Here is a 14,643-nt window from a genome sequence, read left to right on the forward strand (position 1 = left end):
ATTACTGCCTCTGACCAAGGAGGCAGAGAACAACCTGCATGGCAAGTCACCGTCTCCTCCATCATCCCAGATCATTGGCCATGGTGGCTGCTGGGGGACCACATCTGGATGACCATAGGTGTCTCCTCATCCACTTAGGCCTATCTGGCATTAAATCCTCAAATGGTGATCCTAGTGTGAGAGGGAAAACTCTGCCACAATCGCTAGCAATTTAGAATCTTCCATGATCTGGATTATAAATTGCACGAGGCCTGTAGTGTGAATCTGCATGAATAGCCAGTGGGTGGGAATCCCAAGTAAAATCTATTCCAGCTTTCAGAAAACGTGACACACATACACCCTGGTGGGATCACTGTTCGTCTTTTTCTCAGATGCCCCTGCTGTAAAAATCTATCCCCAACAGGCCAGTGGGAGGCCTCAAGGAAAATCCTGGACTGGTGGAGAGTCCCCACCCCACCCCATGCAGGCCTAGGGAAAGGAGCTTCGGTTCCTAACCAAGGGGAACGTTTTCTCAGATAATGGAGATGGGAAACATCCATCGGACAACATCACAGCCAAAACCACACACCGGAGAAAAGGTAAACTAAAATGGCAAATGTTCCTGTTGGAGTCCCTTTCTAGAGCGGTTCACAGAGCGACCAGCACATCCTCAGTTCCTGGAAGTGAAATGCCAGCAAGGCTTAAGTTTCTGGTAAGCAGAATTCATCTTGCACTGCAACGTCTCAGCTCTGCGTCATCGCCAGCCTCGCTCAGACCCACATAAGCTTATCTTCTCCTTCTTTCGAGCTGATACGTCCGAAGCATGAGAGGCCCATGGGTCAAAGGCTCTCATCTGACTGAGATGGTGTGATGCAGTGGAGCTATCTAGCTGCTACCCCAAGACAGAAGGCTGTGCCTCACAATCTGGTGAATGCCGCTGCTGAAGGAAAAGGAAGGGAAGATGGCAGCAAAGAAAAAGAAAAGGCAGATGATGTTATCTGTAGGGATACACAAATAGGCCCTCATTGCTTTGGTCCTTTTTCAGGCTTCCAGACAGCTGCCCCCCTTTAATTTATTCCATCCCTTCTCCCTATTGCATCCCTTCTCCCAGTTTTCTTGTTTTCTTTTCCAACTGACACTCAACATTCCATGTTCACTGAGCATGCTCAGTCCTCACTGGGATGCGGCTGCTTGGCAGTTCATTTGTTTCGCTTCCACCAACACACATGTACTTCTGTAAACCTTGGAATTCCCTCAAGAGCATGTTGATTCCTGCCCTCTTGTTTCCTAATAAACCCATTTCCCCTCTATTTCTGTCTGCACCCACTGCCCAAGTTTGGCATTAAGAGGAAGTGATTTTGACTTTCCGTTTTGCTAGCTGAAGGTATTTGCTGAACGGCCCATGATGGCTGGTGGCTGCCAGCTGCTGCTGTGACACCTAAGCCGAAATGCTGCTCTTGTGAATTTTCTGAAAAGGCTGCTTACATGGTTTCTCTCCGTCGTTCTGTCTCCCTCTGCCTGCCTGGCGTGTGTCACTGGACTCTCCGCTTTCTCATTCTCTGAGGGACGCAACCAACCGTTGGACGTGCAAAGCCAGGCAAATAAAGAATTAGTTTACAACAAATGGGAAAGTGGGGTCAAAATAAAACAATGTCAGGGATTCTTTAGCTGTGACTCCGGCATTGCAGGGGGTTTGACTAGATGACTCTGGGGGGAGGCGTCCCTTCAATTCTATAATTCTGTGATTCTATGATTCTGTGATGGTGACAATATGCTGTCCAACATTATAGAAAAATAAAGACCTGCTCACTGCCCATTCTCCACTGATTGAAAAAGCAGTTCATTTCGCTACAGATTCACTAGAAAAATATAATTGTCCTATAGTTGGTTGCCAGTGGTTCAGGGTGTGAACTGCAATGTTGTCTTAACGGCTATGTGGGTGTGCATTTGTATCAAGTGTGGAACACTAGATCCAGCCTTTGGCTTGGATCCTTACCTCTCTCTGCCCAAAGAGACAATTTTGGTAAGTGGGCAGGGTTGGCCATCTGTCAGTCTTTTGACATCATGACGGCTTCAAAGGGACTTTCTCCCAGCACCAATCAGCTGATCGACGCTTGGACTGAGCCATGTCGGCTGCCCTTGGGAGTTCCCCATTGGGAATATTCAAAGCCAGGCAAAATTCCCATTGGGAACTCCCACAGGCAGCTGATCCTAGTGGGTCAGCTGGTGTCCTGGTTTTTACTTTTGGAAGCAAGACAACCCTAGTAAAACTGAATTACTGTGTCATGAAATGATGCATGTCTACAAATTGTCGTCACCAACATGAAAAGTTTGGAAAGCTCTGCTCTAGGCAGTCTCTAGGGAAGGAGGTTGAGTCAGTAGGTAGCAGAGACTTGCAACCCCCATGGGGCCAAACTCTGAACTCCCCAAATGCCCCAAATGGGGACCGAGATCATTTTGGACTGTCTCTGGTTAAACTGGAGCAGTTGGGAGCATGCCACAAATTGCCTGCTGAAATCCAGGTTGTGGGGTGTTTGGGTAGGAAGCGACATGCCCATTTCCTGATGTTCTAGACTAGAGCAATGGGTGGTACCGGCGGGATTACCTAGGGGGCGCTAAGAGCCATGGGGGGCAGCAGTGGGGTGCTGGGGGTGTCAACGACCATCAAGCGGCTTTGAAAAGCTGGTATCACTGGGCCAAGTTCATCCACTGAATAGTTTTAATTGGATTTTGAACAAATGCACAATTAATTGTTGCTCTTTTGAATGTTGCTGTGTTGTTATCTTACTTAGTGGGTTGTGCAAACTGTGATTCTGAATAATGCTTTTAGGGTAGGGGCAGTGGGGATGAATTTATGAATCTAAGGTGGTGGTGGCCCCCAAATGCTTGGGAACCACTATTCTAAAGCCTTGATCAAAGCCTGCATTTGCAGCTAGGCCCCGATCCAGCAAGGCACCCCCCTTACCTGCCTTCCAAGGCTGGGCTCCGCAGGTAGCTCTCCATCCAAGGACATTGCTTCCAGGAAGTTAGATGGTGCAAGGCCCTTCTGCCCATTCACCTCCCCCTGCAGAGAAAGAAGAGAAATGCCTCTATAGCCCACAAGGTAAATGAAACTCCCTGGTGGACACCTAAAAGCCATTCAGAGTGAGGGGCACAGAGTGAGAGCCAGTGTGGTGTAGTGGTTAAGAGCGGTGGACTCGTAATCTGGTGAACTGGGTTCGCTTCCCCGCTCCTCCACATGCAGCTGCTGGGTGACCTTGGGCCAGTCACACTTCTCTGAAGTCTCTCAGCCCCACTCACCTCACAGAGTGTTTGTTGTGGGGGAGGAAGGGAAAGGAGAATGTTAGCCGCTTTGAGACTCCTTAAGGGGAGTGAAAGGTGGGATATCAAGTCCAAACTCTTCTTCCTCTTCTTCTTCTTGTTCACTAAACCTCAGAGTACCAGATGCTGGAGATAGACTGCCCCTGTACATGGAGGTTCTACATATAGCTGTCATCTTTGATAGGCCTTGCTAAGTCAGTCCTCTCTGACCCAAACTCGTGACCACTGTCCTGCTTTGTGGCAGTGTGTGCCTCATGTCCATTACGTCTTGTGCAAATGTCGTGTATTAGCGGCCAGCCAGTTTTCATCCATCTCTGATCGAACCGATCAGGTTCCCCAAAGCTTATTTTAATTAAGTGGTGGACCAGCTCAGCTGCCTTGAAAAAAATGACGGGTCTGCAGCTCTTAATTGCCAACAACTCTTTATAAGGAAACCCGGTGAAGGTCAACGATGGCAGAGCTTTCAAAGTGGTGGACTAAGACTAAGTGGAAGAGTTGGCAAAACCCATATCGATGCAGCAGCTCCTCTGATTTTATTCAGATACATCATTTAGCGCCTGAACAGTTCAGATAAAAAGAAAGGATTCTGTACTTACATAATAGAACCCATCGTCGTCCATGGAACTGAGCACAGTGACAATATCCCCAGCGCAAAACCTCAGCTCTGCCTAGAAGGAAAACAGCGAAGCCAATGAGAAAGTTGGGGGCTGGGTGGGAGAGTGACCTTGGAAATGTGTGTGAAGACAGGGCTGATCTGCAGAAGTATCTGAGGAAGGCTGGCCTCACCTACTTTGAAGGGTGAAGATAGTATCAGGGAAAACATGATGTTAAGAGAAGCCCTCTTGCCCCCTCACGACTGTATGCAGAGTGAGTGGGGAGGCTCAGAGGCTTACCAGGGTGAGACAGAATTGCCCCCAATGCTATTAAAACTGATTAGCCTTTGCTTATCACCACCAAAGAACCTTTGAGTGCTTTCCTAGCCTAGGAAATACTAGGTGACCAGCCGCTCTTGCTCACCTCCGTATCCAGGTTGGGAGAATTCTCTTTGGGGTTGTAGTCAAAGATGGCCACCATAGTCCTTGGGGCATCATCCTCAGAGCTCAGATCCTGACCTTCGTGTGCATCTAGCAGAGAAAAGGAAACATGCGGTCACAGCTCCTTATTTCAGCCTGCCGCCCAGAGCAGAAGAACATAAGAAGAGTCTGCAGGATCAGGCCAGTGGCCCATCTAGTCCAACATCCTGTCCTCACGGTGGCCAGCCAGATGCCTGTGAGAAACTCGCAAGCAGGATTTGAGCACAAGAGCTCCCTCTGTGGTAGGCAGAACCCGGCCATCACAGCTAGTAGCCATCCATAGCCCTCTCCTCCTCCATGAATTTGCCTAATCGTCTTTTAAAGCCACCTAGGTTGGTGGCCACCACTGTCTCCTGTGGGAGGGAGTTCCATCGTTTTAACTATGCGCCACGAATAGTTTGGGAATCACTGAACTAATGGAAGACGAAGCAATGCTCACCAAAGCAAGGGTTCTTCTCTTCTTGCTTCTCCTGCTCCACTGTGGGGATGAAAGACAGAAGAGCCAGTTGAAATAGAAACGCAGTGTGTCCGTCCGTCCCGTTACTGAAGAACAAAGACTTAGCCAAGAGTTATTTCCAAATTGCTGGTTTGAGGCCCAACAGCCAGAGCAAATGGTTAACCTTAAATGCAGCTATAAGAAAAGCAGGTGCTCTAATTGGCAGAGCTTTGGGTTCTGATCTGTTGACGAGCCGAGGGGGGTTCAAAACAATAAGAAATAAAAAAGTAATTACTGTGAAAATAAGAAATATTTGGGAGGTAGGGGATGTCAAGTTTTGTCCTTGCTCAGGACACCATATTACCACAGGCCACCCCTGCTGATGCTATCACACCCCTTTGCTATCCTACATGGAGGAATGGGGCAGGATCATCTAAAGCGGGGGTCAGCAAACTTTTTCAGCAGGGGGCCAGTCCACTGCTCCTCAGACCTTGTGGGGGGCTGGATTATATTTTGGAAAAAATATATGAATGAATTCCTACACCCCACAAATAACCCAGAGATGCATTTTAAATAAGTACACATTCTACCCATATAAAAACACACTGATTCCCGGACCGTCCGCGGGCCGGATTTAGAAGGCGATTGGGCCAGGTCTGGGCCCCGGGCCTCAGTTTGCCTATCCCTGGTCTAAAGGTTGCATGTGTTCCTGTGATATCTTGCTGTGCTTAGTAGGTGGAACCCTCTCTTGGTCACCTCAGCTCAAAAACAATGTTGTAGAGTCCTCAGCCATCCTCATAAGAACATAAGCGCCTGCAGGATCAGGCCAGTGGCCCATCTTGTCTAGCATCCTCTTCTCACAGTGGCCAAGCAGATGCCCGTGAGAAACCCACAAGCAGGATTCGAGCAGAAGAGCCCTCTCCCCTCCTGTGGTTTCCAGCAACTGGCATTCACAAGCATTGCTGCCCCTGACTGTGGAGGCCTAGCCAAGCCATTGAGGGCTAGTAGCCTCCTCCTCCTCCATGAATTCATCTAATCCTCATTTAAAGCCACCTAGGTTGGTGGCCATCACTGCCTCCTGTGGGAGGGAGTTCCGTAGTTTAACTATACGTCGTATCAAGAAGTGCCTCCATATGCATCACCCTGACCAGCCCACGAGACACAGGAAGCTGTCTCTTACAAAGTTAGATCCTTGGCCCACTTAGTTCAAAATGGTCCATACACCAGGGGTGGGGAATGCCTTTAAGCCTGTGGGTATCCTCCAGAGTTTTGGATCTTTTCTGTTCCCCCAGCTGGAAATGCTACAGATTGAACCTGGGACCTTCTACCTGCCAAGCAGGTGTCCTGGCTACAACCCTGAGCTACAACCCTGTGAATGGACTGTGTTTGTTTGCCAGCTCTAAGAAACCCAGATTCCCACAGCACACACAAAGTCATTGTGGAAAAGCATCCTCCTCCATCTATAGAAGCAAGAAACATTTTTAGAGTTCAAGGGCACCTCCTAACGAGGTAAAATTACTCCAGCAGGGTGCAAAGCAAGGCTGGTGAAGGGTGTGGCCCTGGGGTCAAATCCAGCCGTCCAGGCCTCTCTGTCTGACCGCCAGAAGGGTGTGTTTCCTAGAGACAGTCCCGAGGACCAGACAGAGAAACCTGGAGGGCTAGATTTGGCCCCTGGAATTGAGGTTCTCCACTGCTGGTCTACACTGGCTTTCCCCACTGAACCTGGGACCTTCTGCAGGCAATGCATGTGGCCAGCCACTGAGCAGTGGCTCTTCCTTTAAAAATCAAGCAAGATTCTAGTCCTCATTGTTCTGAATAAAGGGGCTGATTTAAGTAGGAACATAGGCTCCTTTTCTTGAATTGCCTAGTTCAGGAGGACCATTTTCACTGATTGGCAGTGGCTTTCCAAGATTTCAGGTATTTTCCCTTGCCCTGGAGATGCTGGGGTTCAAAAATGGGAGCTTCCACTGGCAAAACAGGTGCTCCAACACTGAGCTAAGCCCTTCCCCACATCTTGTGTATGGACTGTGTTTTTTGTTTCTCAGCTTTGTGACAATCTCTTCAAATGGGACTTGAGAGGGCTGTAAGAGGCAATCAACACCCCGGACACGATACAGACCTTTTTTGGACCGCCGAGGTTTTGGTGGGCGAACTGTGAGGCGATGAGGAGGCGGGGAAAACACACCGTTATCTGCATTAAAAAACCCAAAACAAAACCCAAGCGAATTAGCAACCTGCAAGATAACGAAATGTAAGAAATCTTTTTGCAATATTAATTTCAGTTGGTGGATTCAGCTCTCAATCACTGTGGTATAGAGTCCGGATTTGGAGATACGCAACTCTCTGCATCCTGGCTTGCAAGGGGCATGACCACAATTCAACGATACCTTCCAGGCAGGCAAAAGCATTTGAGGGGAGGGTGAGCTGGGGATTGAATGGTCTGTGGGCCAGTGTTTTCTGGTGGGTCACATTTGGGCCTGGACCTGAGGTTCCCCATCCCACCCTGAGGTCACGGGTCAGAGTAGAGCACCTAGACTTTCCACCAGCATGTCCGTAGGGATCCGTCCTTCCTCTAGGAGCTGCTTCCTGGTGGCCTCGCTGTCCACCTGGACCTCAGAGACCATGTTGCAGGGGATATAGCCCGTTCTCCCCCCGCATTTTCCTCTGTAGAATCCATCAGCATCCTTGTGGCCATAGACCTGGAGGAGGAGGAAACAATGAGAAAGATGGACAATAGTTTGAAAGAGAGTTTTTTTGGGGGAGCAGTCAGAGAGATATTAAGGACGTAAAAAGAGCCTTGCTGGATCTTCAAACCATATTTGCAAAGAGGCATTTTAAGTACGTATTTAGATTTCCTAGGGAGCACACCGTTGAAATGCATATTTGTATCTGGAAATCTATTACCGACGAAAGAAGAATGGCAGACGAAATTAATGGACTATGCAGAATTAGATAAGATAACAGGAAGAATTCGAAACCTGTCGGATCAGAGATTCTCAGAGGACTGGAGTAAATATGTGAATTATTTGAAAAGCAATTGTAATCAACAGATTAAGCTAGTAGGATTGCAAGAAGTTTTGTAAGGAGCACTATGCGAAATATTGCAGAAAAACGTATGAAGAGAATTATTAGTGAAAGACTATTAAAAGTAATACTGAAACTAATGATTAAGTGATAAAGACTGAAAAATCTTCAGATGTGGCTGATGAAAGTCCAAAACATTGTATAAGATAAGAAAATATGTTGTATGATTTTTGGAAATTTTATGTAAAAATCAATAAAATATATTTTTAAAAAGGAAATCTAGCAAACAGTTCTCTCTCCCTCTCTTAAAAATTGTGCACAAGGGTGCTGAAAAAGGTTCACAGTAGAGGATGGTGACAAGGGTTTGGGAAGTGGCCGAGTTTTTCGCCTCTTCCCATAAGCAGATTTAGAAAAGCAAAGTGGTCAAAATTTCGTAAGGAGTCTTGATACAGAAGAGAAACCACTACAGGCCCCCAAACTGTTGCTTAATTTAGGAACGTTGCAGAATCGAACTTCCTCTTGTTATCAGCACCACCAAAGCAGAGTTTCTCAGAGGGGGAGGGGAGACAGTGAAAAAGCTCCTCCCGAGGTGACCAAAAGGACTCAAGCTCTCTGGATGACCTTTGACCAGAATGGCACCTTCAGCAGATGGGAAGATAAAAAGTGTGATATCAGTGTGATAAAACCAGCAAACAAACGTGAGAACAGAAGAAGAGTTCTGCTGGGTCAGGCCAAATAGGGACCATCTACCCAGCATCCTGTTCTCACAGGGGCCAACCAGATGCCCAAATGGGAAACCTGCAAGCAGGATTTGAACTCAAGAGCATCCCTCCTGTGGCTTCCGGCAACTGCTATTCAGCAGCATTGCTGCCTCTAACTATGGAAGCAGAGCAGAGCCATCATGGCTAATAGTCATCAGTAGAACTCTCCTCCTCTGTGAATTTGTCTAATCCTCTTTTAAAGCCGTCCAAATTGGTGGCCATAACTGCTTCCTTGTGGGAGGGAGTTCCACAGTTCAGCTGTGCTCTGCGTGAAGAAGGACTGTCATTAGATGCCCACAAGTCATGAAAGAAGAGGAAAACATTTTTCTACCCACTCTCTCCAAGCCATACATACCGTATTTTTCGCTCCATAAGACACACTTTTTTTCCTCCTAAAAAGTAAGGGGAAATGTGTGTGCATCTTATGGAGCGAATGCATTGGGCAACAGAGCAACAGAGGGATCCCTCGGCTACTACTGCAGTCGTGAGCTGAGGGATGCCTCCGCAGCTGGAGCCATGGCTCCTGTCCATCGCTCGCTATGAAGTCAGCTTTAAAGCAAGAGCCGCAGAGAGCGTGTCAGCGGCTCTTGCTGTGCTGGCTTTACAGCGAGGCTGGCGGAGGGATGGAAGGAGCTCCGTATAAGGGCTCCCTTCTGTCCCTCCCCCTGCTTCGCTCTGAAGCCAGCAGAGCAAGAGCCGCTGTGCAGCTATTGCTCTTGCTCTGCTGGCTTCAGCGAGAGCAGTACAGCACCTCTTGCTCTGCTGGCTTCAGCGAGAGCAGTACAGCACCTCTTGCTCTGCTGGCTTCAGCGAGAGCAGTACAGCACCTCTTGCTCTGCTGGCTTCAGCGAGAGCAGTACAGCACCTCTTGCTCTGCTGGCTTCGCAGCGAAGCGGGAGGAGGGACGGATGGGAGCAAGCAAGGCAAGAGCCGCTTACATGGCTTCTGTCCCGCTTTGCGCAGCTCTCACTTTGCTCTTTTTCTCCATTTTGTCTTTCTGTCGGCAGTCACTTGGGACTAACTCCCGTATGGGATAGTTCCACATGTATATACACTTTTGTAACCTAAGTCTGCCTTCAGGGATCCAACTGTGAACTGAATGAATGTGAGTAAATTACTTTTATATTGACTTTAATAAGATTGTCGTGTCTATTCTTTTTAAGAGGGACGAGAAGGGATCTTACCAGGAATCTTATATAGAGAGGCTCAGATGAGCGTGCAACAAGCAAACTGCTGTGTTTTTAAAGGAGAATGTTTAAACTCTGCTAAGATATAGAACTTGCTAACGCAAGTTAGGGAGGATATCATTAAACAATATATCCTCTCCTGCCTCCCTGAACATCCCCACATAAATTGATAACCTGGGGGAAACGGAACTGTCCACCTTCTCCTTAGCTCTTCTCTTACCTTCAGGATTTGTCCCTCCTGAAAGGGGAGTTCTTCCTCAGCTGCGTCGGGGTTCGGAGACATTGAGGGAGGGTCATAGTCAAAGAGGGCCACAAAGAGTCGGGCTGAGCCCCCGGAGTCCATTGGTTCAGGGGAAGGGCTTCTCCAAGAGTCTGCCCGAGACACACACAAAAGGGTGCAATTAGACATGGGTCTCCCAAGCTTGGGTCTCCAGCTGTTTTTGGACTACAACACCCATCAGAGAGCCAGTGTGGTGTAGTGGTTAAGAGTGGTAGTCTCGTAACCTGGGGAACCGGGTTCGCGTCTCCACTCCTCCACATGCAGCTGCTGGGTGACCTTGGGCTAGTCACACTTCTTTGAAGTCTCTCAGCCCCACTCACCTCACAGAGTTTTTGTTGTGGGGGAGGAAGGGAAAGGAGAATGTTAGCCTCTTTGAGACTCTTTAAAGGGAGTGAAAGGCGGGATATCAAATCCAAACTCTTCTTCTTCTCTTCTTCATCCCTAGCTAGCAGGACCAGTCGTCAGGGGTGATGGGAGTTGTAGTCCAAAAACAGCTGAAGACCCAAGTTTGGGAAACTCTGAATTAGACCAAGGCCAGTTCTAAGTCTGTCTGCCAGCCCAGAGCACTTGGGCCAGGTCCTGGACCCAGCAAAGCACTGGGTTGATCCCCAGGCCCTGATTATTCCCTCCTCCCCAGGAATGCCTAAGACTGGTGCTGGATCCCTCCTTGTAGCTTTCCCCGCTCACAAAAAAACCCTTCTAGGATAATTCAGTTGGTTAGAGAGTGGTGCTGATAATGCCAAGGTTGCAGGATCTATCCCTGTATGGGACAGCTGCATATTCCTGCATTGCATAGGATTGGACTAGATGATCCTCAGAGTTCCTTCCAACTCTACAATTCTATATTTCTATATTTCTATATTTCTAAGCAGCTTACCGGAATTTGTGTCGGGAGGTTCTGCTACATCTTGACGCCTTCTTCGGGGACGCCTGCCTCTCCTGGTAGGGACCTGCCAAGAGGTTGAGTTCAGCAGCTCAAGGTTGCCATTGCCCGACACCTGGAAGAGAACCCTTGGCAGAATTAGTCCCTGATCCATCCTCACAAGATCTGAACATTTATAGCCAGGGCGGAATCACACAAACACACGCACATATGCAAAGCTACAAGATGCAATATTCCTCTTCTGGAAACTTGTGGAATCTGGACCCAAGAAGATTTTGGGAAAGTCCATTATGTTTGGTGTTGTGGTACAAGTTACCTCTGACGTGTCCCCAAACCCACGATGTAGTGGGAGGGAAGATCAGGTCCGTGGACCACAAGCCACACCCCCTTCCTCAGCCACACTCCTCGCCTTAGGCCACACCCCTCACCAACTCAGCTTTGACCCTTCGCTGAGAGGGCTGGAATGTGTCCTTGAATTCTGAAAACGTTTGATTCTTCAGCAGGGTTTCCCTTTGGGAAGAGGAATACTGCATGGGAAGCCTCCAGCTAGCCAAGTTGATTTGGGAGTGAAACATAAGAAAAGCCACACAAAGGAGCACCACAAATGCACCACAAGCTCCAGCTGTCAGGACAATAGGAGGCGCCTCTGTTTCCAGCAAAGCACTCAGCACAAGAATCAGAAAGCAAGCAAGCTTGGGAGCTGGGGAGAGAAAGCACGGTCAGGGTTGCGGCAAGCTGCGGCAATAGCGGTAGGGGAAGGGGGCAGCTCACAGACCCGTGGGTGTGACGATGGAAGGACATCCTTCCAAGGCCGCTCCAGCCCGCCTCTCCAGAGAGAGGGGTTTCTCTCCAGACTCCGGCTCCTCTCCTCGGAGGCGCCCGTGGAGGCCCTCCTCCTCCAGCAGAGCCTCCCGGGTGAACGGCTGGGGGACGTGCTCCAATCCCCACTCTCCTCTTCCAAGCTGCTGCACCTCTTCAGCTCCCTCGGCCCGCTGGACTGGACTGACCCCGAGCGGCTGGAGGAGTCGCTCCACCCCTCTTCGCAGTCCGTGGGGGATCCGTCGGCCCTCCCGTCCAAACTGAGCTGGCTGGCCGGGGTGGACGTGATCGTCATGTCCTCGTCGGAGTCGTACTCGATGTTGATCTCCAAGCTCTCCGGGCTGAGGCAGCGGGAGAGGCTTCTGGGGCCGTCTTCCTCCCCCGCCGCCTCGAGGGGCACCATCCTCCTTTGGCGGGGTCTCTGCCTCGCCCAGCTGCACAGATCCGACTCGTCCTCCACCCCGAGGCTGGTGATCACGTCCAAGTTTTCCTTCAGGCTCCGGGCCCTGTAGAGGCCTCCTCCGCCTTGGTGGGAATTGCTCAGCAGGGAACGGGCGGGCCGTTCTTGTATATCCACCTTCCTCTTCCTGTTTCCCTGGGATGGAGCAAGTCCTTTCTCTCTGCAACGGCTGGGCCTTCCCCACTGGGAAGACTTCCTCTCCACAGCAATCTCAGGGCAATCCCACTCCCAGTTCCCAGGGTAAGCTGGCATCTCACTCACACCCTCTCTCCTGAACTTCCCGGGGACATCCAGCAAGACTTCCTCCTCTGATGGAACCTGGTTCCTCTTCAGTGGAGCATCCACAGGAAGGGGAGGAACTTCTGTTCTTTTGTAGGGAGACCTATCCCGGAAGTCATCAGAAGACTTCCTTGCCAGAGGGGGTGAAACTGGTCTGTTCAGGCTGCGGTCCCAATCTTCTTCCTCCTCCTCCTCTTCTTCCGTTACTTCTGGGATGCTGAAAAGTGCTTTGCTGCAGTTTTTTTGCAATGGCATCTCCAGGATCCGTTCCAGAATCTCTTCGTCGCTATCGGTGTCGCCAAGGTCCAGCTGTGTTCCAGCCCCGGAGAACAGGCCAGCAAGGGAGAAGGAGAGAGAAAGAGGAAATAGGTGTTAAAAGGGATGGGGGAACAGCACTTACCTACCACCAATCCTTCGGATGGCAATAAAAGAGGACTAGGCAAGTTCGTGGAGGAGGCTGGCTACATCTATCAGTGGCTATATTAACTGTGGTCGCTAAATGGAGCCTCCACAGCCAGGGGCAATCTACCTCAGAACACCAGTTACTGGGGAGGGTTGAGGAAGAGCAGGATAGGGTTGCTGCCTTTGTTGCCTTGCCCATGGGCTCCCCAGAGGCATCTGATTGGCCACTGTAGCAAATGGAATGCTGAACTAGATGAATCTTTGGTCTGATCCTGTGGCTGCAGGGCTCTTCTTGTGCCAAAATCCATTGCGAAGACCAACATTATGAAGTTAGAGGAGTCCAGCTGCATAGAAAGAAGTTAGGGATATGGAGGGGTGTGTGTATGTGAACATCCAGGCGGAAGAATTGGCCAGTATCCCAGCTCTGATCTGGACCCAGGGCACTGGCTCAGCGATGCATCAAACACCAGCATTTTCATCCTGTGTAAACGTCTCGCAACCTTAGCAGGTCAGAAAGGATTTTTCTTTTTTCCTGCTTGGCTCTTCAAGTCTTCTTCCATAGGTCTGTCTACCTGATCTACCCTCTCTCAATGATCTGTGCAGTCTGGCTGAAAAAATGTTGCAGGTATCTAGTGGAACACAAGGCTTGTCTTCCTCCAAACAACTCTTAATGGGGTATCTTTCTATATATATATAAATGTAAGGCTGTCATCACGTAGGAGGGTTTGCAGTGCCACATGACAATCCTGGATTTGCATGAAGTCAGAACACAGACCCTATTGGAGGATTTGTAGCAAGAGGGTGGGGGGAAGGGGGGAAGCTGTGTGCAATGTGAGCAGGGATGGCAGCCCCTAGTAATCCATATCTGTCTGTCTGTCCATTTGTCCATCCATTTTTATGGTTTCCCATGTCTCAACATTTGTAAGCACTTCCTCCTTAGAATTAATTTGCTGTAGAATCTTGCTTCGGATTAACCATTGTATCATAAAGACAAGCAGCTCCAGTGACACAGAGTGGCTCCTGACAGTCCTGCTTCTGTGCGTCGCCTTCCTCCAGGGGTTCGTCTCCTGCAATGGGTGATCTTCCTCCTCTGTAGGGGCATCTCACCTGTGTTGCTGTTCCAATACAGTCCATTCTGCTCTATCGAGAAATTCTGGATGTTGCCTAGTAGCTCAGTAGTATGGATAGGCAGGCCTCAAATTGCTGTACCTTCTTCTCCAGCAAGGCAACCAGTTTGCACTGCTATAGAAGTAGCTCTGCACATTTTCAGACAGGAAAAGAAACTTGGCACAGGTATTGCAGCTCACTGCAGCATCTCCTTCACTGTCCATGTCTCTTGGTCCTGCACACACCAGGAGACAGCACTCAAAACACCCTCACAAATGCTCCTGTTTACAAATCCTGATCATGAGCTTCCAGAAGCTGCAATCAACTAAACAGAACTGCTGCTGGGTGCTAACGTCTCCCCCAACTCACCCATTTGCCATTCCTTAATGAGATGGCTTGCCATAGCTAAAGGATGTGTTTCAGGTGGCTGAAGATCTCTGGGGAAAAGGGATTTGACAAGTTGATCCTGTGAGGTCAGAAGTGAAAGCCCCTGAGTTCAATGGAGCATATTCCCAGGAAGAAACTATGCATAAGATTGTCATTATGCTGTACTTATAATAAAACTGATATTTTGCTATGTGCTGTGTGGTGGGATGAACATGGTCCCAGATCAACAGAGCTGCTTCCGTTTT

At 49.2% G+C, this 14,643-nt stretch overlaps 1 protein-coding gene across 4 annotated transcripts in view; it reads right to left on the reverse strand.

Annotated features, from left to right (window-relative positions):
• Window positions 1-341: 341 nt before the first annotated feature.
• TSPOAP1 (TSPO associated protein 1) overlaps window positions 342-14,643 on the reverse strand; it is a 49,018-nt gene continuing 34,716 nt past the window's right edge. For 3 of the 4 annotated variants that reach the window (XM_083714273.1, XM_083714271.1, XM_083714274.1), the window contains 11 exons: window positions 11,720-12,811; window positions 10,939-11,059; window positions 10,002-10,153; window positions 7,340-7,508; window positions 6,929-7,000; window positions 4,813-4,851; window positions 4,318-4,424; window positions 3,897-3,968; window positions 2,945-3,043; window positions 1,465-1,538; window positions 342-919 (listed from right to left, as the gene is read on the reverse strand). In XM_083714273.1, coding sequence (XP_083570399.1) covers window positions 1,512-1,538; window positions 2,945-3,043; window positions 3,897-3,968; window positions 4,318-4,424; window positions 4,813-4,851; window positions 6,929-7,000; window positions 7,340-7,508; window positions 10,002-10,153; window positions 10,939-11,059; window positions 11,720-12,811 — 1,950 coding nt within the window. In that variant the 3' untranslated portion in view covers window positions 342-919; window positions 1,465-1,511. The remainder of the gene's footprint in view (window positions 920-1,464; window positions 1,539-2,944; window positions 3,044-3,896; window positions 3,969-4,317; window positions 4,425-4,812; window positions 4,852-6,928; window positions 7,001-7,339; window positions 7,509-10,001; window positions 10,154-10,938; window positions 11,060-11,719; window positions 12,812-14,643) is intronic. The other variant, XM_083714272.1, reaches the window with a different exon arrangement.

Source organism: Podarcis gaigeae (genome assembly GCF_964106915.1).
Source record: "Podarcis gaigeae genome assembly, chromosome: 15".
In the NCBI taxonomy this organism is placed as follows: Eukaryota; Metazoa; Chordata; class Lepidosauria; order Squamata; family Lacertidae; genus Podarcis; species Podarcis gaigeae.